The following is a 23765-nucleotide window of genomic DNA, read 5'->3' as shown; positions in this document are numbered from 1 at the left end:
TTGATGATTCTGTGACAACCAACTCTACCTCGGTAGCTAACGATACCTAGGACACCCGTAGACAGTGTACTTCGCCCACGCCTGTCGGGCACTGCTTTCCTGCGGTTCTGGTAACCACGAGGGCAGGTGATCGGCAGCCCGGAGCGAAGGACACTACTAACTTGTTAGCTAGCTAGGACTCCGGTAGACCATGTCCTTCGCCCCCGAAAAACTCAGATAATACTGTTATTTCCCTTTTGACACACATTTTAATCGCATAGACAATCAGGGGAAATCGCGAATATCAAGTATCACGCAAGCGTGAAGATGGTGTGCTCAGAACCAATGGGATGCTCGATAGGGGGCGTTTCTGTAGATGCATGAAAAACTACATGTAAGGAACGCCCCGAATTGCGGGCCGCAATCACACATTATATATGTTTATGATACATGGAACGTTTACCCATTTAGCATTATCACATTAGTTTAGAAAGTCTGTTGTTCAAGGTGGATAGCTTTATAGGCGTCATAGACAGAATGGATAACTATAAACAACTTGTTTTTGTAGCAAAGCCGAAATGGACAGTGATTCTGACAGCCACAGCATGCGGTGCAAGTGCCTTGGTCCTTTTGCTGAAATGGTTTGGACACCAACAGTCGTGGAGGAAAATTCAGAAAGCAAAAGTGCGAAGAGAAAAGTCGCTGCAACGAGCAGAGCATGCTGTCTGTCAGTTCAACGAGTCGGTAAGTTTGACTTTAATTTAGCGAAAATTTGCTCGAGAACCCAAGGGTGGATTCTGCCTCTATGAATAGGCTAAGCGAAAGCTAGCTAACAACGTCAGTGAATGGACATTCAACACGACTGATTAGTCAGACACAGCTGTGATTCGAACGTGCTGTCAGCCACTCTAATAATATATCACAACTGATCTATTTCATGTCAAACTCACTCCAAGTTCATGTTCAAAACATTTTTTACTTAGCCATGCATGCATCAAGTGAAAAGAGGAGTAGGGGGTATTCAGAGGACCCCCTGCACGACTAGCCCACTGACTGAGATAACAGGACATTTAATTTTTATTTTCAGAAAGGGGAGTTAGATAGATATCTGGTGGTATAGGCCTACCCAATGTTCATACTCTCCTTCTTTGAATCCCATGTCAGCACCCTGAGACAGACACCTCTCTCATCCTCTCACTGTCCCTGGCTGAGCTGTCCAAACAACTGAAGGATGGAACACTAACTCCACAAGCTGTGTTCCACTCATACATGGAAAAGGTAATGCACAATCCAATCAACACCCCCAGTATTCACATATAGCTTATACCAACTATTTCTAATGTGCATGTTGTGGAATTTTGTGGACTGCATAATTTTTATAAAATATAGTTTTGTTTTCATTGCAAGCATTGGTGACCTAGTTTTGTTCCTGCTGGCCCATGTTGACTCTAATGCTTCCCACAGTTGTGTGGAAGTTGGCTGGATGTCCTTTGGGTGGTGGACCGTTCTTGATACACATGGGAAACTGTTGAGCGTAAAAGCCCCAGCAGCGTTGCAGTTCTTGAGACAAACCGGTTTGCCTGGCACCTACTACCATACCCATTCAAAGGCACTTAAATCTTTTGTCTTGCCCATTCACCCTCTGAATGGCACACGCTTAAAAATCCTTCGTTAACCTGACTCCTCTTCATCTACACTGATTGAAGTGGATTTAACAAGGGACATCAATAAGGGATCATAGCTTTCACCTGGTCAGTCTGTCATGGAAAGAGCAGGTGTTTCAAATGTTTTGTACACAGTTTATGATGACATGCCTGGATCATTTCTGCATTGTTTACAAAACAAATGCAGCTGTATTGTATAAAACAATGCATGTTGTTGTATTGAAGGCCTATCACCTATTAGGCAACATTTATTGTGGTGTGATAATCAATCTAGCCTGGTCCCAGATCTGTTTGGGATCTGTTTGTGCTCTTGTTACTATGACCATAGGAGTTGACAAGACAACACAAACAGATCTGGGACCATGCTACTAGGCCTATCAATCTACTAAAGCAGTCCCATTGATTTATCCCATGCTGTTTCCCCACAGACCTTGGAGGTGAATAGGAGACTGAACTGTTGCACTGAGGTCCTGCTGGAAAGTTGGGATCAGCTGGAGGATATTGACTCTCACAAGGATGGTCTCCTTTATGGGGTCCCTGTCAGTATCAAGGAAAATATTGGATACAAGGTAGTGTTGATTAGGTGTCATTTCAGTGTGTTTCATTGCCCTTTTCCTCTGTACCTAGGCCTAGTCCTGGACTAAAACATTTTTAAATGGAGATTCTCCATAGAGTATGCTTTTTAGGACTAGGCTTAATCTGTGTCCAGGAAGCTGCTCGACGGTAGGCCTGTCTGTAACATATGTTTGTTCGCTTCTAGTTGACTCTCTCATGACATAAGCCCAATCGGTAACATGGTTCTGGGTTCAGAGTTTGTGCTTCTATACTGAAAGAAAATGTAAATGCAACATGTAAAGTGTTAGTGCCATGTTTCATGAGCTGAAATTGCATACGTTGCATTGCATACATTTTCCATATGCACAAAACGCTAATTTCTCTCACATTTTGTGTACAAATTTGTTTACATCCCTGTTAGTGAATATTTATTTTATGCCAAGATAATCCATCCACCTGACAGGCGTGGCCTATCAATAAGCTGATTTAACAGTCATGTGAAATCCATAGATTAGGGCCTAATTCATTTAAATTGACTGATTTTCTTATGAACTGTAACTCAGTAAAATCATTGTAATTGTTTCTTGTTGCATTACTATTTTTGTTCAGTATAGTTGAATCTCTCGTGACAATAGCCCTACCGGTAACATGGTTCAGAGATGTGCACGTCTACTGAAATAGTATTTTTTTTACATGAATGATTTCCTTGTTTTAGTTTTTCCTCCTGTTTTTGTGTTTAGGGTCATGACTCTACGTGTGGCGTAATCTGTAAATTGGACCTGCCCGCCACAGGGGACAGTGTGCTAGTTGAAGTGTTGAAGAGACAAGGCGCCATTCCCTTCGTCAAGACCAACGTGCCCCAAGGCCTGCTAAAGTAAATAGTTATTTTAGACTTGTGAATGCAACAAATGAGATTCAGAATATTATTTGGATACCAAACAATGTCAACTGGTGATGGATCGCCACATACACTTGAACTACATTGACATACTGTAGTAGGTGAGACGTGCCAGTTGCACCACAGTAAGCCATGTAATTTAGTGCAAGAGCTTTGACTTGAGTAATGTGATTGAAGAATGTGTGGACGTGGTCCTCGTCGAAGCCCTAAGACCAGGCTAGTCCGCACCCAGAGTAAAGCTGGTTGGTCATCCCATGTGTCATGTGAGAAAGCAGTCCTTTAAATATGTCCTAAAAATAAGTTTATTGTCCTCATTTCCAGCTTTGACTGTGGTAACCCTATCTATGGGCTGACTCTGAACCCCCACAACCCCCAGAAGACGTCAGGGGGCTCGTCGGGCGGGGAAGGGGCGCTGATCGGAGGAGGGGGCTCGGTTCTGGGCATAGGGTCCGACATCGGGGGCAGCATCCGCATCCCATCATCCTTCTGTGGGATCTGTGGCTTCAAGCCCACGGCCAACAGGCTGAGGTGGGTGGGTGTGTTATTGGGTCTGTTACTCTTAGTATGTCTGTCAGTGTTCCTTAGTGTTTCTATCAAATGTATCTGTTAGTGAATCTGTGTGTCTCATGGTGACTTGGCCTAACATGTTATCTTTTACAATGCTCATAACCTTGAGCACAGTTCAAAGAAAGAGTACATCACAAGACTCCCAGGCTTGGTTAGATATTGACCCGATGGGCTTGGTTAGATGTTAGATATTGACTGATTTTCTCTGTTCCTTTTAAAAACAAAAAAAATGTAGTTCGCGAGGTGCTAGCTCCTGTGTCCGGGGCCAAAAGTCAGGTACGGCTCAAACAATAAACTTTTATCCCTGCTCATGCATAGTAAATAAATTGATAACATTTTGCTTGACCCCTCTGCCAGTCCTTCATAAGGTCTACAAAAAAGCATTTTCAAAAGAAAAGTGAGCACTGCTTTGATTCTGTGGAAAATATAGTAATTATTTTCAAAGGGTGCTTAATGCATTATATACAGTAACTCTGGTATAGTAACGACATGATAACTAATGGTATTGTTAGCTTTTAGTGACTGACTTTCCACTGTCATGATGACCCAAGTTGTTTGTGTTGTGCTTGTTCCAGTGCTGTCGTCCCTTGGGCCCATGGCAAGAGACGTCGACAGCCTGGCTCTCTGTATGCATGCTCTGCTCTGTGACCACATGTTCATCCTGGACCCCACGGTACCACCCATCCCATTCAACCAACAGGTGGGTTCTCTATCATAGGGAGAAGTTTCCCCCAGATGCTGGTCTTGGGTCAGTTTTGCATTTTCCCCACTAATGGTTACAGTTAGGATTGTGGGAGATGATCCGTACATAGGCTCCAGGGTGAAGTTTCTCTTATCATAGAATACATATCATTAGCTAGGTTTCCATCCAATTGGTGACAGATTTTCATGCGAATCGTGTAAAATCTGTATGAAAACAAAACGTGCATTTTCCCCACCAGGGATTTGTTTCCATCAAATTGACTTGTTGTGGATAAAAGGCTGTGTGTGGTGACGTAGTGCACATAACTACCTTTTGCGGTTAAATTCCCATGTACCGAATACATTTTTTAAGTTTTATTTATTTAACCTTTTATTTAACTAGGTAAGTCATTTAAGATTTTTTATTTTATTTACAATGACGGCCTACCAAAAGGCCTCCTGCGGGGACGGGTGCTGGGATAAAAAAATATATATATATATTAGGACAAAATACACGTCACAACAAGAGACAACACTACATAAAGAGAGACATGACAACACAGCACGGTAGCAACACAACATGGTAGCAGCACAAAACATGGTACAAACATTATTGGGCACAGACAACAGCACAACTGGCAAGAAGGTAGAGACAACAATACATCACACAAAGCAGCCACAACTGTCAGTAAGTGTCCATGATTGAGTCTTTGAATGAAGAGATTTAGATAAAACTTTCCAGTTTGAGTGTTTGTGCCAGCTCGTTCCAGTCGCTAGCTGCAGCGAACTGAAAGAGGAGCGACCCAGGGATGTGTGTGCTTTGGGGACCTTTAGCAAAAAGTGACTGGCAGAACGGGTGTTGTATGTGGAGGATGAGGACTGCAGTAGATACAGTTGAAGTCGGGAGTTTACATACACCTTAGCCAAATACATTTAAACTCAGTTTTTCACAATTCCTGACATTTAATCTGAGTAAAAAATCTCTGTCTTAGGTCAGTTAGGATCACCACTTTATTTTAAGAATGTGAAATGTCAGAATAATAGTAGAGTGATTTATTTCAGATTTTATTTCTTCAAGTACTCACAAGTACTTGTATGAGGTGACTACCTCAAACTCTGAACGCTCGGATGTAGTAATTAGGGAGGGGCATTCTTCTTACCAAACCACATGACCTTTGTTTTGGAGGTGTTTAGAACAAGGTCATGGGTAGAGAGCTTGTTGGACACTAAGAAAGCTTTGTTGTAGAGCATTTAACACAAAATCCAGGGAGGAGCCTACTGAGTATAAGACTGTATAATCTGCATATAAATAGATGAGAGCTTCCTACTGCCTGAGCGTTGTTGTTGATGTAAATTGAGAAGAGCGTGGGGCCTAGGATTGAGCCTTCGGGTACACCCTTGGTGACAGGCAGTGGCTGAGACAGCAGATGTTCTGACTTTATACACTGCACTCTTTGAGAGAGGTAGTTAGCAAACCATGCCAAAAACCCCTCAGAGACACCAATACTCCTTAGCTGGCCGACAAGAATGGAATGGTCTACCATATCAAAAGCTTTGGCCAAGTCAATAAAAATACTAGCACAATATTGCTTAGAATCAAGGGCGGTGGTGGCATCATTGAGGACCTTTAAGGTTGCAGTGACACATCCATAACCTGAACGAAGTCAGTCACTCGCCCCAGCAGTGCGTGTGTGCAGTGATCACTAAGGTCATTTCAGAAAACCCCAGACTGACACCTATTATTTGTGAGGGTAACATCAAGGAGAGTAGCCTTTTCTAGGTGTTTGGAGTCATACCTTGTGGGATTGGTAACAATCTGAGAAAGATTTAGGGAGTTCCATTGCTTTAGGACTTGGTCAGGTGGTTTAAGCATATCCCAGTTTAGATCACCTAGCAGAACAAATTCAAACTTAGTCTAAGAGGCCAGGAGAGAGCTTACGGCAGGTAGGGTACAGGCTGGTGCTGATGGAGGACCATAGCACCCAGCAACAGTCAACAAAGAGCTATTTGAAAGTTGAATGCTTAAGCCAGAAAATCTAATTGTTTGGGGACAGACTTGGTGGAGACAACCGAGCACTGAAGGTGATCCTTGGTAAAGATTGCCACTCCCCCACCTACGGAAGATCTGTCTTGCTGAGAAAGGTTATAACCAGAAAGGTTGGCATCAGTATTCAAAACTTCCTTAACCACATCTCAGTAACGACCAACACATAAAGATTGGAGCTGTGAACCCACACTTTCAATTGATCCATTTTAGGTAATAAGGTTCTAGCGTTAACGTGCAGAAAACCCAGGCTTTTACGAGAGCAGAAATCAGTAAAGCAGATATCAGAGAACAAGTCAGAATTGGGGCTAGCAACAGTAGATGGGGCAGGGTGTACATGCACATTTCCAGATATCATCAACAGTAATACCATCAAGGCACGGCATAGGACAGGGAGAGCTCTGCAGTGCTGATTTATGACATCTGAATGTGCATCAGATGACAACAAGATCATATTGTACAGCAATTTTATCAGGTAACATGAATACAAAGCTGGCGAGAGGTGGTTAGAATAGGAAGGGAGGCCAAAAGTCTGTGTAACCAATAGAGTCAGAGTCCCGAGTGTGGGAACAAACAGTCTGTCCCACGGTTGGGTAAAGAAGGTTCGTAGTCAACAAAGCATGCAGGAGTCATGAGGCAAAATGCGCAAGAAAAAAAAAAATATATATATAACCATTTGGGGGTAGCCATTGTAAGTCAGTCACTCGCCCCAGCAGTGCGTGTGTGCTGGATGCGAGAGAAAGCTCAGGTGGGAGTGTGGTGGGGGTACCTGTACCAGGAAGGGGGAGACAGGCCAGGACAGACTGGGAACAGATCGCCAGGTGGAATCCAAGCAGCGGTGCAGCAGGCAACGGGAGTAGGTGTCACACCCACTTGGGAGAAGCTTTTATTTCCGGAGGCAGATTTATTGTAGAAAATGCCAGTGGATGGTCTTTAAACAGCAGGAGGGGGCTTCAAAGGGGACTCCTGCCACTTGTTGGGCCCAAAGGCATCGACACCTTTCACTTCACACCTCGGTGCTAATTGAAGTTGTATCTGGTCTGTCCTAGCGAGCCTGGCAGCCTTAACTCCGCATTCATTGTAATGTACTTTTTCTTCTTGGCGTTCAAAATAGCATCAGACCAAACTACTCCAGGTTGGATGGTGTCCTCAGGTCTCTGCTGTTTGTTTGCCAGAGCACCCTCTATATAGCTTGGAAAAAGGAAACCTTGGTAGCAGTAATCTCTCCGGTCAATTTTGGCCAAAATTAGGTTGTAGGTTTGGAGTTTTGATCTGGAGCGAAGGCCATGTTGTGGAGGGTAGCATCCTGCATATGTACCTGTTAAGTTCATGTTTTAAGTATCCCTATATTTCTGTTATTACGGGGCTATCACTCAGTCAAGAGTGAGCATGCGCAGGAAGTCTTGTCGTTGTTGGACCTGGCCTTGAGTGTAATGGCTACCTTGTAGTGTGTTCATATAGTAGAGTAAACTTTGTTAAACTGGAACCTTGTCGTTGTGTCATTTCGAGTTAACATTGGTAGCAGAGGATGGCTTCTAACTACAACGTGCCACCTCGCTTCGACGAGAAGAGGTCGTACGAAAGTTGGAAAAATGAACTGGGAATCTGGACACGCATTACTAATCTGGAAGCGAAAAAGCAAGCACTTGCGGTGGTATTATCGCTGGAGGGAAGAGCGAGAGATACAGCACTGGAAATATCCGTTGAGGATTTGAACAAGGATGACGGCACAAATCCACTGGACAAATATGGAAGGAGATCGAAATGTGCAATTTGTCAAAGCACTTACCATTGGGTTAAAGACTGTCCTCATAAAAATGAACAAGTTAAACTAACAGAGGAAAATGTAAACACAGAGATAGAGCAGTGTAACATTACACTGTTTTCAAATGAATCTGCTTCTGATACTGAGATTTTTATAGTTGAATCCTTAGGATCTGCTGTGATTGATACTGCATGTACACGGACAGTGTGTGGTGCAAAATGGCTTGATAGCTATGTCAGTGAACTAAATATGAAAGAAGTACAAAATATGATTGACACACCAAGCAACAGAGCTTTCAAATTTGGAGACGGGAGAATTGTCCATTCTACCAAGAGAGTTAAGATACCAGCAAAAATTGGTCAGACTAAGTGTCACATTGAAACAGAGGTGGTCCCTACAGATATCCCCTTACTATTAAGCAAAGCTTCCCTCAAGAAGGCAGAGGCTGTACTAGACATAAAAAATGACAAGGCAGTGATGTTTAAACAACCAGTGACTCTTGAACTTACTACCTCAGGCCACTATTGTGTAAACATTTTAGACAAAGACATCACACAGAGTCCATGCAAAAATGAGATTCTGACTGACACAGAGCACATGAAGATTCTGACAGTCACAGAGAACATGAGCACTAAAGAAAAACACAAAGTATTGTTAAAGCTTTACAAACAGTTTGGACATGATACAGTTAACAGACTTCAGAAGTTACTCAGCAGTTCAGGGAATAATGATGATGAGAAGTACGAAACTGGAAACAAAGTGTACTACAAACGAGTTGACTGTCAAGAGTGGAAAGGACCGGGAGTAGTCATTGGTCAAGATGGTGTGGTGATATTTGTGAGGCACGGAGGCATGATTGTCAGGGTGCATCACTCAAGATTGCGGAAAGTAAATGATCAACAAGATAGAGGGGCTGTTGCTGAGAATCAGTCTCCTAATGAAAATGACAAAAAGGACACAGTAACAGACACAAACCTACCAGATGTCGCATCCGATGATATGGACACCGAAACTAACACAGGAAATGGAGCAGAGACCTTCAACCATGCCACAGGTAATACTGTTGAGCGTTCAAATGAGGAAAACATTCAACAGCCACATGTGTTAAGAGAACATGGTTGTTCCAATCTGAAAACTGGACAAACTGTTAAATACACGGACAGAGAAAGTGGTATTCCACATACAGCAACCGTCATTGGACGAGCAGGAAAAGCAAAACACAAGAACTGGTACAACTTGCAGTACTCTGAACCAGCTACACTTTCTGGTACAACAGGGTCAGCTGACCTGCCACTTGTAGATAATATCAGAATTGAACCAATGGAAAATCGAGAAAAACAGAATGACATTCAAAATGATGATGTACTTGAAACAAAGGACGTGTCATTTGACTCAGCTAAGCTAGATGAGCTCAGTAATTGGAGGAAAAATTGAGTGTTTGAGGAAGTCAAAGACATTGGCCAAAAGTGCGTCTCAACAAGGTGGGTGTGTACCCTTAAAGAATCCTTAACTGGAATAGTGCCCAAAGCACGTCTAGTGGCTAGAGGTTTTGAGGAGCTGGCTGCTAAAGAACTCCCAAAAGACTCACCGACATGCGCCTCAGAGTCACTCAGATTGCTGATGTCAGTGATCTGCCAGAAAAAATGGAAACTTAATTCCATAGACATCAAATCTGGATTTTTGCAGGGAACAGAGCTGTCAAGGGACATTCACATCCGACCTCCGCCCGAAGCTAAAAGTGAAGGAACACTGTGGAAAATAAAAAAGTGTGTGTATGGACTGGCAGATGGATCACTCTACTGGTACAACAAAGTCAAGGCAACAATGCTGAATACAGGTGGAAAAATGTCACAAGTGGATCCTGCAGTCTTCTATTGGCTTGATCAAGACTGCAATGTGACTGGAGTACTTGCCTGTCATGTTGATGACTTTATCTGGGGTGGCTCACAGACCTTTGCTTCAACTGTGATTCCACACCTCAAAGCTGTTTTCTAGGTTGGCCGTGAGGAGCATGATCATTTTTGTTATGTTGGCATAGAGTTTATTACAGTTGATGGAAAAATACTGATGCAACAGGAGAGCTATATCAAGAATCTTCAACCTATCCACATGGATTCTTCAAGAGCCGTACAAAGGAATTCCCCTCTATGTGGAATTGAAGCTGGTCAATTGAGGTCAAAGATGGGACAAATTTTATGGGCTGCGAGACAGAGTAGACCTGGTTTGATGGTTGCAACTTGGCATCTAACACAAAACACGCCACTGTACAAACCATTCATGAGGCAAACAAAGTTGTTCGTAAACTGAAATCACAACAAGTGACTTTAAAGTTTCAGCATGTTGGAAAAGATGACTATTTGAAACTAGTTGTCTTCCGTGATGCTTCGCTAGGTTATCACTGGTGGGACAAAACGGCACTTCCTACCTGTAGTTTGTGTCACTGACAACTACTCATTAGTTGATGCTGTGAAGTCAACCAAGTCTGTCACAGAGAAAAGACTTTGAGATTAGCAGCATCAAGGAACTTATTCAAGCACAGAGAATCCAGTGGATTCTGTGGTAGACCACAAAGGAACAGCTTGCTGACTGTCTGACTAAAAAAGGAGCATCCGGTCTTGTGCTCCTACAGGCTCTCGCTCCTACAGGCTCTCAGTAATGGAAAGTGGCAGCTTGAGTAATACAAATAAGAACTGTCACACAACCCATTTGTAATGGGGATCTTGAATAATACTTGGACATTTAATTATGTTGTTGATGTTTTATTTGTCTTTAAAGAAAAGGGGGAGATTGTTAAGTTCATGTTTTAAGTATCCCTATATTTCTGTTATTAAGGGGGTATCACTCAGTCAAGAGTGAGCATGCGCAGGAAGTCTTGTCGTTGTTGGACCTGGCCTTGAGTGTAATGGCTACCTTGTAGTGTGTTCATATAGTAGAGTAAACTTTGTTAAACTGGAACCTTGTCGTTGTGTCATTTCGAGTTAACAGTACCTGCTGAAAAATCCAAGTTTATCTAACTCCAAATCTATCCTTTTGTAAAAAAAAACATGTTGAAAAATGTGAGAGCTCACATGCAGCTGTGTCTCTTTCTCTGGAATACAGAGATGCTACCAAGTTAAATGGGTTTCCATTGCATTTTCAACTCGACTGATGATTTGCCTCACGAAAAATTTTGCGTTATATAGCGAGTGTACCCACTCTGGTATTGGCATGTGCAGGGTCGGATTGGTCATCAGTTAGACAGCCAAGATCATGGATCGTAAAAAACAGAAAGGGTGCCTACAAATGTAGAAAGAGGAACTTCTACGTTGTCACCTCACACAAAACGTCCTGTTCTTGGGGCGGCTAAAACCATAATTTGGCCAAACAGTAAAGTGCATTGTCCTCATGATTCCTGTAATGAAAGTGTCTGCCCTGCCATTGTGCCCTCGCGGGGGCCTGCTGCTGTGATGAACGAGCCACTCTCCTCTTCCCCCAATGCGCTCTGATCGCTTAACATTTCAAAATGCAATTTCTGAAAAAAGCACAGCTTTGGAAGCTTTGTCCACTTGTCCCTGTCGAAGAGAGGAGGGTGTCAGTTTTCTGTAGGTACACTTTTGATGTAGCTCTGAGATATGGAGCGGCACGAGCAAGAAATGCGCACCGGCTATTGGGAGGGAATAGGCCTCATGGGTAGTAACCTACCACTGCAAAGGACATTCAATGTACTGTTGGATGAATACATGGCTACTAGCAGTGGGTATTATATTTAGAGTTGGCAATGTGGGCTGGTGTGGATGAAATGCCAGGGCTAAATTCTTGTCCCGGTTCGCGCCTGGGCACGTGCGCTCTAGCCAACAGCTAGCAGATACACTGAGTGTTCAAAACATTAAGAACACCTTCCTAATATTGAGTTGCACCCCCCCTCCCCCCTTTGCCCTCAGAACAGCCTCAATTAGTCGGGGCATGGACTCTACAAGGTGTCAACCGTTTCACAGGGATGCTTGCCCATGTTGACTCCAATACTTCCCATAGTTGTGTCAAAATGGCTGGTTGTCTTTTGTGTGGTGGACCATTCTTGATACACCCGGGAAACTGTTGAGCATGAAAAACCCAGCAGCGTTGCAGTTCTTGACACAAACCGGTGCGCCTGGCAACTACTACCATACCCTGTTCAAAGGCACTTAAATCTTTTGCCTTGCCCCTTCACCTTGAATGGCACACCATACACAATCCATGTCTCAAGGCTTTAAAATCCTTCTTTAACCTCCTCTTCATCTAGAGCAGTGGTCACCAACCAACCTCTGAGTCAAGATCACTTTGAGTCCAAAAGCAAGCCGAGATCTACCGCTCTGATAAAAAAAAAAGTGTGTATGTGTATATATACACTGCTCAAAAAAATAAAGGGAACACTTAAACAACACAATGTAACTCCAAGTCAATCACACTTCTGTGAAATCAAACTGTCCACTTAGGAAGCAACACTGATTGACAATACATTTCACATGCTGTTGTGCAAATGGAATAGACAAAAGGTGGAAATTATAGGCAATTAGCAAGACACCCCCAATAAAGGAGTGGTTCTGCAGGTGGTGACCACAGACCACTTCTCAGTTCCTATGCTTCCTGGCTGATGTTTTGGTCACTTTTGAATGCTGGCGGTGCTTTCACTCTAGTGGTAGCATGAGACGGAGTCTACAACCCACACAAGTGGCTCAGGTAGTGCAGCTCATCCAGGATGGCACATCAATGCGAGCTGTGGCAAGAAGGTTTGCTGTGTCTGTCAGCGTAGTGTCCAGAGCATGGAGGCGCTACCAGGAGACAGGCCAGTACATCAGGAGACGTGGAGGAGGCCGTAGGAGGGCAACAACCCAGCAGCAGGACCACTACCTCCGCCTTTGTGCAAGGAGGAGCACTGCCAGAGCCCTGCAAAATGACCTCCAGCAGGCCACAAATGTGCATGTGTCAGCATATGGTCTCACAAGGGGTCTGAGGATCTCATCTCGGTACCTAATGGCAGTCAGGCTACCTCTGGTGAGCACATGGAGGGCTGTGCGGCCCCACAAAGAAATGCCACCCCACACCATGACTGACCCACCGCCAAACCGGTCATGCTGGAGGATGTTGCAGGCAGCAGAACGTTCTCCACGGCGTCTCCAGACTCTGTCACGTCTGTCACATGTGCTCATGTGCTCAGTGTGAACCTGCTTTCATCTGTGAAGAGCACAGGGCGCCAGTGGCGAATTTGCCAATCTTGGTGTTCTCTGGCAAATGCCAAACGTCCTGCACGGTGTTGGGCTGTAAGCACAACCCCCACCTGTGGACGTCGGGCCCTCATACCACCCTCATGGAGTCTGTTTCTGACCGTTTGAGCAGACACATGCACATTTGTGGCCTGCTGGAGGTCATTTTGCAGGGCTCTGGCAGTGCTCCTCCTTGCACAAAGGCGGAGGTAGCGGTCCTGCTGCTGGGTTGTTGCCCTCCCACGGCCTCCTCCACGTCTCCTGATGTACTGGCCTGTCTCCTGGTAGCGCCTCCATGCTCTGGACACTACGCTGACAGACACAGCAAGCCTTCTTGCCACAGCTCGCATTGATGTGCCATCCTGGATGAGCTGCACTACCTGAGCCACTTGTGTGGGTTGTAGACTCCGTCTCATGCTACCACTAGAGTGAGAGCACCGCCAGCATTCAAAAGTGACCAAAACATCAGCCAGGAAGCATAGGAACTGAGAAGTGGTCTGTGGTCACCACCTGCAGAATCACTCCTTTATTGGGGGTGTCTTGCTAATTGCCTATAATTTCCACCTTTTGTCTATTCCATTTGCACAACAGCATGTGAAATTTATTGTCAATCAGTGTTGCTTCCTAAGTGGACACTTTGATTTCACAGAAGTGTGATTGACTTGGAGTTACATTGTGTTGTTTAAGTGTTCCCTTTATTTTTTTGAGCAGTGTATATACTTAAACACGCCTATGCAACAAACTATTAAAAACAGTTCTGTAGCATTGAGGTTTGTGCAGTTTTCCATAGCCAATATGCAGTGGTAATGTATTGGGCCTATGCTTGAATTCCCCTGCCAATATTGCTCTTCTCAGACCATTTTGAAATTATATTTAAACATTTTTTGTATATGATCACACTGGTAATAATTTCTCACTGCCCTTCTGCTCCCCCCCCTCCGCTGATAAAAGGGAAAGTTTTCCTTCCAGCTGATGGCGAAACTGAAGTCGCACTGCATTATTTCTGCCTCATGCACCAATTCATGTTACTCATATGACCAGAGGAAGTTAAATATTCCTAGATTTCAAAAAGACAAAGGCAGATAATAACAATGCAAGCTTATGGAAACACTTTGCTCTACTCATTTATTGAAGCTGCAGTGCTGGTTGTAGTGGAAGTGGGGAGAACGCACCTTTTTATAGCTTATAAAAGTGTTGAACAAAGTGTCAAATAACAACCTAAACACTTATAAAAACAGTAACTCTTTACGCTATTCTTTGAGTCTCTCTAGTCATGGTTTAAATTATTAATTTTATAATCTCACAGTATCAACTTTTCTGTGCGCCCGTGGCTTGTTTTTACAGTCTGGCTCGAGGAAACTGCAGACACCGTGAACTGAGCTATCTGATTGGCCAGCAGTGGGCCTATAGTTGCGCTTGATTTACTATCTGGGCCTGCCGCGTATGCGGAATTCTACCTTCAGACACATGAAATGGATCAAAATGGGAACATGTTGCCTTCCTGACGCTAGGGCTGCTGAATCAAGTGCACCTAACGCCAACAGCGCTAAACGAAAAAATAAATAGGAAATGTTTGGTGATCGACTACGATTGCCTAGTCGATCGCAATCGACCGGTTGGACAAGTGACATAAATAAGGGATCATAGCTTTCATCTGGTCAGCCTATGTCCTAGAAAGAGCAGGTGTTCTTAGTCTACATGATGAGATTATTATGGACAAGAGAGCAACATTATTTGTCAAATGGCAGCCACGCATCGATCATCATGTTACCAGAATAAGACCCTCGATATGTATTGGAAAGGAGCATCAAGCTCATCACCGTTCACTTTCACCACCCTGTGAAGTTCATCGTAACTTATTTCATCTGTCGTCTAATAAACTGCATGGTTTCCCTACGAGTCGTAGTGGGAGGACCACACGTCATCGCTTGGCTCCAAGTTTACGCCGATATGATGGTTATTCTATAAATATTTGCACATAAGCGCTTACACCGACATTTCTTGCATAATTACTTTTACAAAAAGATCCCACCTTGTCTAGCATATTTTGTTTTGTTGACGTTTGGAAAGTTCAGTGACAAATGATCCGTGCCCATCAGGCCTGTCACAAAAATGTACTTTACTCGTATAAAAAGGTTGGATGGAAACGTGATTTGTGGTCCAATAGATATCCCTAAAGAATATAATGGTAGATCCATATTTTTTAGTATTATACTGAACAAAATATAATCGGAACAATTAATTCATATAAGGAAATCAGTCAATTGAAATGAATTCATTAGGCCCTAATCTATGGATTTCGCATGACAGTGAATACAGATATACATTTGTTGGTCACAGATACCTTTTAAAAAAAGTCAGTATCTGGTGTAACCACCATTTGCCTCATTCAGTGCGACACATCTCCTTCGCGTATAATTGATCAGGCTGTTCACTGTGGAATGTTTTCCCGCTGTTCGAGGTGGTGGTGGTGGTGGATGAATGGCACGACAATGGGCCTCAGGATCTCATCACGGGATCTCTGCATTCAAATTGCCATCGATAAAATGCAATTGTGTTCAATGTCCGTAGCTTATGTCTGCCCATACCATAACCCCACCACCACCATGGGGCACTCTGTTCACAACGTTGACATCAGCAAATCGCTTGCCCACACAACGCCATACACGTGGTCTGGAGTTGAGGCCGGTTGGACGTACTGCCAAATTCTCCAAAATGACGTAGGTGGCTTATGATAGAGAAATGAACATTCAATTATCTGGCAACAGATCTGGAGGACATTCTGCAGTCAGCATGCCAATGGCTCGCTCCCTCAACTTCAGACATCTGTGGCATTGTGTTGTGTGACTAGGGCTGTTACGGTGACCGTATTACCGTCATGAAGGCAGTCAAATTCCACTTGACTGTTTAGTTACGGTAATTAGGCTTCTCCAAGCTCTGATGCTGCTGATGGTCATTAGTAGCCTACCAAACTTGCTAACTGCCTGGTACTCGGCATCCTATTGTCCCTCTAATCAATCTGACATCAATGCAAATGTATTTGAAAATCTAATCAAACACTTCATGAGAGCCCATGAGCTCATGCTGCGCAACATTTCAATAGGCTATGCAATTGTGCATGAAAACGGAGTGATGGCCTCTACTGAAAAGAGGAGGATCAGCTTTCTATAGGCTAGGGCTACTATATTTATTTTTGAACTTTCCTAATATTAAGCGCATTGCTTATATTTACAACAGGATTATAGCCTACCTGGCTGGCAAGAAAATAAACCACAGGGAAAGTGTCATTTTTTGTTGTTGATAATGGTGTTTTTCGCTAATGGAACATTTGCCCTTATAGCCTACTACCATGTGCGCATTGCTTCAAAAGAAAGACCTGATCGTGTGAGTGAGATGAGAGGTGCTTCGGAGCAGGCAGCATTTAGGGAGAAGGGCTGCAGAATGATTTTTTTAGGGGTGTATTATGGCCACACAAAGGGGATGCCACTGGGAAATTCGAGGCATTATCAAGTGCTTCTCAAATTGTGAATGAGAGACTGACAAAGTGTGCACAGCCTGTACAAAAAAAACATGGGACCAGCACTTTACATGTTGCGTTTTATATTTCTGTTCAGTATATATTACTATATATTACTATTATGTTTCTGTTCAGTATATATCACTATTATATCACTATTATATTTCTGTTCAGTATATATCACTATTATATTTTGTGATGGAAAGTCTTTCTATCTGCTATATTTTTCCTTTGTTCTCCTCCAGGTATACCAGAGCTCCAAGCCCCTGAGGATTGGTTACTATGAGAACGACGGCTATGCCATGCCCTCTCCAAGCATGGGCCGAGCCCTGAGGGAGACCAAGGCATTGCTGGAGAAAGCAGGGCACACGGTGAGTACCCCCCAGCCCCAGTCTGATCTATTTGTGATAATCCAGATCAGAGCTTGGTTGAACACTTATCAGACAGTGTTGACTTGGACTGCTGAATGACAGAAACATAAAAATAAGCATCATTAGTTTATAGTTTGATTGATGACTGTATTGATATGTAATTGCAAATTGCATTCCTTTCTCTCCCTCCACCCCTCCATCATTTGCCATCTCCCCCCCCCCCCCCCCATCTCTCTCTCTCCAGTTGGTTTCCTTCATACCCCCAAGGCTGACCTATGCCATTCATGAGCTGGTTATCAGGGGTCATTTCGGCGACGGATGTACTACCTTGCTTAGCAACCTGTGAGTCAAATTTCCCTGGGTTCTGTTCAGTAAGGCACACTGTAGCAAAATATTTAGAAACGGATAAACAAAAATTTGTGTTTCTCATTAGACAAGTCCATGTTGGTGGGCTCCCGAGTAGCGCAGCGGTCTAAGGCGCTGCGTCTCAGTGCTTGAGGCGTCACTACAGACACTCTGGTTTGAATCCAGGCTGTATCACAACAGTCCGTGACTGGTAGTCCCATAGGGCGGAGCTGAATTGGCCCAGCATCGTCTGGGTTTGGCCGGTGTAGGCCATCATTGTAAATAAGAATTTGTTCTTAACCGACTTAACTAGTTAAATAAAAATGTTGTTGTTCCCTGTTTCAACCTGTTTACTTCCATTTTGGGCCTAATGACCCTGGTAATCCCAACGAGTTTAGCAAAACTACCCCAATGAACTTCCCTGGGAGTGAAATGATCTATCCAGTACACAAAAATATGTTGTCAATGAAAGAAACTCTGTTATGTGTGTTATTTCAGGAAAGGGGATCCTGTCGACCCGTGTCTCAGGGTTCAGATTATCCCCTACAATCTGCCTCGCACTGTGAAGAAAATCCTCTCCATTCTCCTCAAGCCTATAGTAAGTGAAGGGGAAGGTTAAATCAGTGACTGGAGAAACCATTCCCCCGCCCAATGACTCTTTCACAGTTCTGCGTCATTGTAATTCCTGTTGAGGAGTACGTCTTTCTATTTCATATTCAATTGATGAAACTGTAGCATCAATGCTTTTATTGTATTACTTATTTTGATTATATTCCACAGGCATTTTTCAATTCCAAATACTTTCTGGGGGTTTAAGGAAATTCAGTATAGAGATATAGGGGTCATACATCCGCCAAATGACGTGCCCTCAGGAGTTAACAGGGGTATAGGGGTGTGAAGAGTAGTTTGCATTTGGTTTAAAGTGCTGGAGAATTTGGTCGCCTGGGAATACTTCTGACACGTTTTCCTCCCTCAGTTTCCCCGCATCGCTGCCTCTCTGGATAGCCTGCGTGGATTTGGGTGAGCTGTCTGATCAGCCCTGTTCTCCAGGTTTCTATCAGTTACATGGTTTATGAAATACAGACGTAACCATAATTAGTTACTCCATCATTTCCTTTTTCACCAGCTCTGTGCAAGACCTGTGGAGACATCACGTGGATGTGGAAGTAGGTAAACATTTGGTAATCAGTGTGGTTCACATATCAGTCTAGAGGTCAACGAAGTGACTGCCGCATGCGTTATATTTTACAGCGACTGCTGCAGCAGAAGCAAACTCTTTTGTAGGCGACTCATGCGTGTGCACAGTTTTCTTTTTGATTACGTAGATTAAAAATGATCTGTGTTGCATTCGATTGAACAAGTCACAGACAATATTATGTTTGTGTATATACAGTGCATTCAGGAAAGTATTCAAACCCCTCAACTTTTTCCACCTTTTGTTATGTTAGAGCCTTATTCTAAAATGGTTTAAATAATACTTTTTTTCCTCAACCTACACACAATACCCCATAATGACAAAGCGAAAATACGTCATTTATATATATATTTTTTAACTACTTATTTACATAAGTATTCAGACCCTTTGAAATTGAGCTCAGGTGCATCCTGTTTCCATTGATCATCCTTGAAGTTTGTACAACTTGATTGGAGTCCACCTGTGGTAAATTCAATTGATTGGGCATGATGTGGAAAGGCACACACCTGTCTATATAACGTCCCACATTTGAAAGTGCATGTCAAAGCAAAAACCAAGCCGTGAGGTCGAAGGAACTGTCCGTAGAGCTCCGAGACAGGATTGTGTTGAGGCACAAATCTGGGGAAGGTTACCAAAAAATGTCTGCAGGATTGAAGGTCCCCAAGAACACAAGGCCCTCCTTTCTTAAATGGAAGACGTTTAGAACCATCAAGACTTCCTAGAGCTGGCCGCCCGGCAAAACTGAGCAATCGGGGGAGAAGGGCCTTGGTCAGGGAGAATCAAGATTCTCTGGTCTTATGAAACCAAGATTGAACTCTTTGGCCTGAATGTGAAGTGTCACATCTGGAGGATACCTGGCACCATTCTTACGGTTGTGGGGATGTTTTTCAGCGGCAGGGACTGGGAGACTAGTCAGGATCGAGGGAAAGATGAACAGAGCGCAGTACAGAGAGATCCTGGATGAAAACTTGCTCCAGAGCGCTCAGGACCTTAGACTGGAGTGAGGTTCACCTTCCAACAGGACAACGACCCTAAGCACACAGCCAAGACAATGCAGGAGTGGCTTCGGGACAAGTCTCAATGTCCCTGAGTGGCCCAGCCAGAGCCAGGACTTGAACCCGATAGAACATCTCTGTGGAGACCTGAAAATAGCTGTGCAGCGACGCTCCCCATCCAACCTGACAGAACTTGAGAGGATCTGCAGAGAAGAATGGGAGAAACTCCACATACAGGTGTGTCAAGCTTGTAGCATCATACCCAAGAAGACTCAAGGCTGTAAGCGCTGCCAAAGGTGCTTCAAATCAAATTGTATTATTCACATGTGCCAGCATCCCGGAGCCGCCTCTTTACTGTTGACGTTGAGACTGGTGTTTTGCGGGTACTATTTGATGAAGCTGCCAGTTGAGGACTTGTGAGGCGCCTGTTTCTCAAACTAGACACGCTAATGTACTTGTCCTCTTGCTCAGTTGTGCACCGGGGCCTTCCACTCTTTCTATTCTGGTTAGAGCCAGTTTGCGCTGTTCTGTGAAGGGAGTAATACACAGCGTTGTACGAGATCTTCAGTTTCTTGGCAATCTCTCGCTTGGAATAGCCTTCATTTCTCAGAACAAGAATAGACTGACGAGTTTCAGAAGAAAGTTCTCTGTTTCTGGCCATTTTGAGCCTGTAATTGAACACACAAATGCTGATACTCCAGATATTCAACTAGTCTAAAGGCTGGTTTTATTGCTTCTTTAAATCAGGACAACAGTCTGTTTCTCAAACGAAGCACTCTAATGTACTTTGTGCACAAATTTGTGCACAAACATCCCTATTATTGAGCATTTCTCTTTTGCCAAGATAATCCATCCACCTGACAGGTGTGACATATATCAAGAAGCTGATTTAAACTACAGGATCATTACACAGGTGCACCTTGTGCTGGGGACATTAAAAGGCCACTCTAAAATGTGCAGTTTTGTCACACAACCGAATGCCACCGATGTCTCAAGTTTTGAGGGAGCGTGTAATTGGTCTATTGACTGCAAAAATGTCCACCAGAGTTGTTGCCAGATAATGTTAATTTCTGTACCATAAGCTGCTTCCAATGTTGTTTTAGAGAATTTAGCAGTATTTCCAACCAGCCTCACAACTGCAGACCACGTGTATGGCGTTGTGTGGGCGAGTGGTTTGCTGATGTGAACAGAGTGCCCTGTGGTGGTGGGGTTATGGTATGGGCAGGCATAAGCTACGGACAATGAACACAATTGCATTTTATCAATGGCAATTTGAATGCTTAGCGATACCGTGACGAAGTCCTGAGGCCCATTGTCGTGCCATTCATCTGCCACCGTCCCCTCATGTTGCAGCATGATAATGCACGGCACCATGTCGCAAGGAACTGGACATAATTCCTGGAAGCTGAAAATGACCCAGTTCTTCCATGGCCTGCATACTCACCAGACATGTCACCCGTTGAGCGTGTTTGGGATGCTCTGGATTGACGCGTACGACAGCGTGTTCCAAAATCCAGCATCTTCACACAGCCTTTGAAGAGGAGTGGGACAACATTCCACAGGCCATAATCAACAGCCTGATCAACTCTATGTGAAGGAGATGTGTCGCGCTGCATGGTGCAGTGGTGGTTTTCTGATCCACGCCCCTACCTTTTTATTAAGGTATTTGAGACCAACAGATGCATATCTGTATTCCCAGTCGTGTGAAATCCATATGTTAGGGCCTAATGAATTTATTTCAATTGACTGATTTCCTCATATGAACTTTAACTCAGTATTTCCTCATATGCAATTGTTGCGTTTTATATTTTTGTTCTGTATAACACATCTAGCTTTGGTGAGAAGGCTGTGAGCGTCAATGTTCTGAGGGAATTGTTGCTCTCTATCTCTCTATCTGTTCTCTAAGGACTACATGCATGAGGTGATTGCAGAGTGGAGGAGGTGTGAGCTGGACGTGCTGCTGTGTCCCATGGTTGATCCAGCCTACATCCATAACTACCCTGGCGAGCTCACCAGTATGTACCCATCTCTCCTCTCTCTGTGGCAAATTAACACCTTATGAAATGGGGTTTAGGTTTGTCTTTTATAGCATAGGAAGTTAACTGTTTTTGCTTAGAGTTGATTTTGTGTTGTCCAAGGCCACTTGTATAATTTACTTCGGAGTCACTCAAAGATTTACTTAACCTTTGGGGTTTGAGACTTTTCTTTTAACTTAATCATGCCATATTTTCCAATGCGAAACAAGATAGTGGTGTGATTAAGTTGTTTCTCCTCTCCATCTCTCTTTCCAGGTACACTCACCTACACCATTATCTACAATCTCCTTAATTTCCCTGCTGGGGTGGTTCCTGTCTCCACGGTTACAGCAGAGGATGAGGAAGAACTCAGGCACTACAAGGGAAACTATGGGGACATCTGGGACAAGCTCTACAAAAAGGTAGCCGGAGTCACAAACTCTTCCTCCTAAAATATTTACAGTACATTTAGCCCTTTCCAAACATATTTACATCTTGACTTGAAGTGGCCATTTTACCCATTGCAGATGGCACAACCTGTATCCTAAGCACATGATACAACACTATGGTCTCATAATTGTTCATTAATGTATGTCTTTATGTAGCTACTAACCTGTGAATCTTAGGCTGCAGTTCCACATGTAACCAGTAGATGGACGTCCTGGTTGTTGTGTTGCAGAGATCAGATCACTGGGCCCATGTTCAAATAGCGTCTCGGAGAAGGAGTGCTGATATAGGATCAGTTTTGCCTTTTAGATTACTAGGGATGGACTGTGGGCAACTTCCTAGATCAACAGTCCTACTCTGATGAAATGATTTATGAGTACAGGCCCTGATCTGCACATCATTGGTTGGGACTAACGTTTTTGGGATGCTGTGTGTGTCTACAGGCAGTGACTGGTGGAGTGGGGCTTCCTGTGGCCGTCCAGTGTGTGGCCCTGCCCTGGCAGGATGAGCTCTGTCTGCGATTCATGAGAGAGGTCGAGATGCTGGTCAGAGAGGATAAGACATGAGAGGTCGACGGAGAGAGAGAGAATGGTAACGGGGACCTGTTTGATCAAGCAGTTAAAACTTTTATGTACATAAATGTTACTGAGTTTTAGAAGTAGTAAAAATTCAATATAACATTGTTCTTGTGATGCGAGGTAACTTGAGGAGGCCCCCTGGCCCAGGTAATCCTAAATGTCTAAGAAAGCAGATTGGTGTGAAGACCGATCCAAGTGCACTGAGAAACACTGAGGGTTGTTCTTGGCTGCTATCAGCGCACCAGACCTTTCAATAGGAATTCATCAGTAATTTAAGTACATGGGAAGTAATATTTTCTTACACACTCAAGGAAATTGAAAAATTATGTTTACCTCAGTTGATTAACCCCCCCCCCCCCCCCCCCCCCCCACACACACACACACTTATAATATAAGGAAACAGTAATGAAGTAAGACATTACTTGGTATTTGTCAATTATAATCAACATATGCATTTATCATTATATAGGAAAATGAGTTTGACTTCTAGCTCTGACTACTGATAGCTACTTTATTGAGGAAAAGTGTACTTTCTATGCCTGTAATATGTGGTTGTCCCACCTATCTATCTTAAGATGAACGTACTAACTGAGTCGCTCTGGATAAGTGTCTGCTAAATGACTAAAATGTAAATGTCTGTTTTTCGTATCTCAAATTAAACAATTATTTAATATAGCCCTCTATGTGATGCCGTTCGTGTGTGCATGCTTTAGGGATGAGCACATTTATAATGTTGAGCTCAAGTGTCTTCCAAACGTGACACCTAAAAGCATTACATTGCAGTGCATGTCTACGTTATAATATTGTCGTTTATGTACATCTCAATAATGCTGTAATTTTTATACGATCAAAGATGACACTTTTTTTTAAATTGCATCAAACAGAATTATTAAAATCATGTGTTGACTGTCATTTTTTTTCATTCAATAC

General features: G+C 43.5%; 1 protein-coding gene across 1 annotated transcript; it reads left to right on the top strand.

Moving 5' to 3' along the window:
• Positions 1 to 516: 516 nt before the first annotated feature.
• Positions 517 to 23134, top strand: LOC120053880 (fatty-acid amide hydrolase 1-like). The gene is made up of 15 exons (XM_039001165.1): positions 517 to 723; positions 1144 to 1257; positions 2072 to 2212; positions 2939 to 3072; positions 3418 to 3624; positions 3899 to 3939; positions 4239 to 4363; positions 17135 to 17260; positions 17505 to 17602; positions 18104 to 18203; positions 18582 to 18625; positions 18732 to 18771; positions 21702 to 21810; positions 22087 to 22232; positions 22701 to 23134. The coding sequence occupies exons 1-15, from the start codon at positions 517 to 519 to the stop codon at positions 22821 to 22823; spliced, it is 1755 nt and encodes a 584-aa protein (XP_038857093.1). The 3' UTR covers positions 22824 to 23134.
• The last annotated feature ends 631 nt before the right edge of the window (positions 23135 to 23765 follow it).

This window comes from Salvelinus namaycush, chromosome 9, assembly GCF_016432855.1.
Source record: "Salvelinus namaycush isolate Seneca chromosome 9, SaNama_1.0, whole genome shotgun sequence".
NCBI classification, from domain to species: domain Eukaryota; kingdom Metazoa; phylum Chordata; class Actinopteri; order Salmoniformes; family Salmonidae; genus Salvelinus; species Salvelinus namaycush.
Note: the sequence above shows the minus strand (reverse complement) of the source record. Positions and strands in the feature narration are given on the sequence as shown.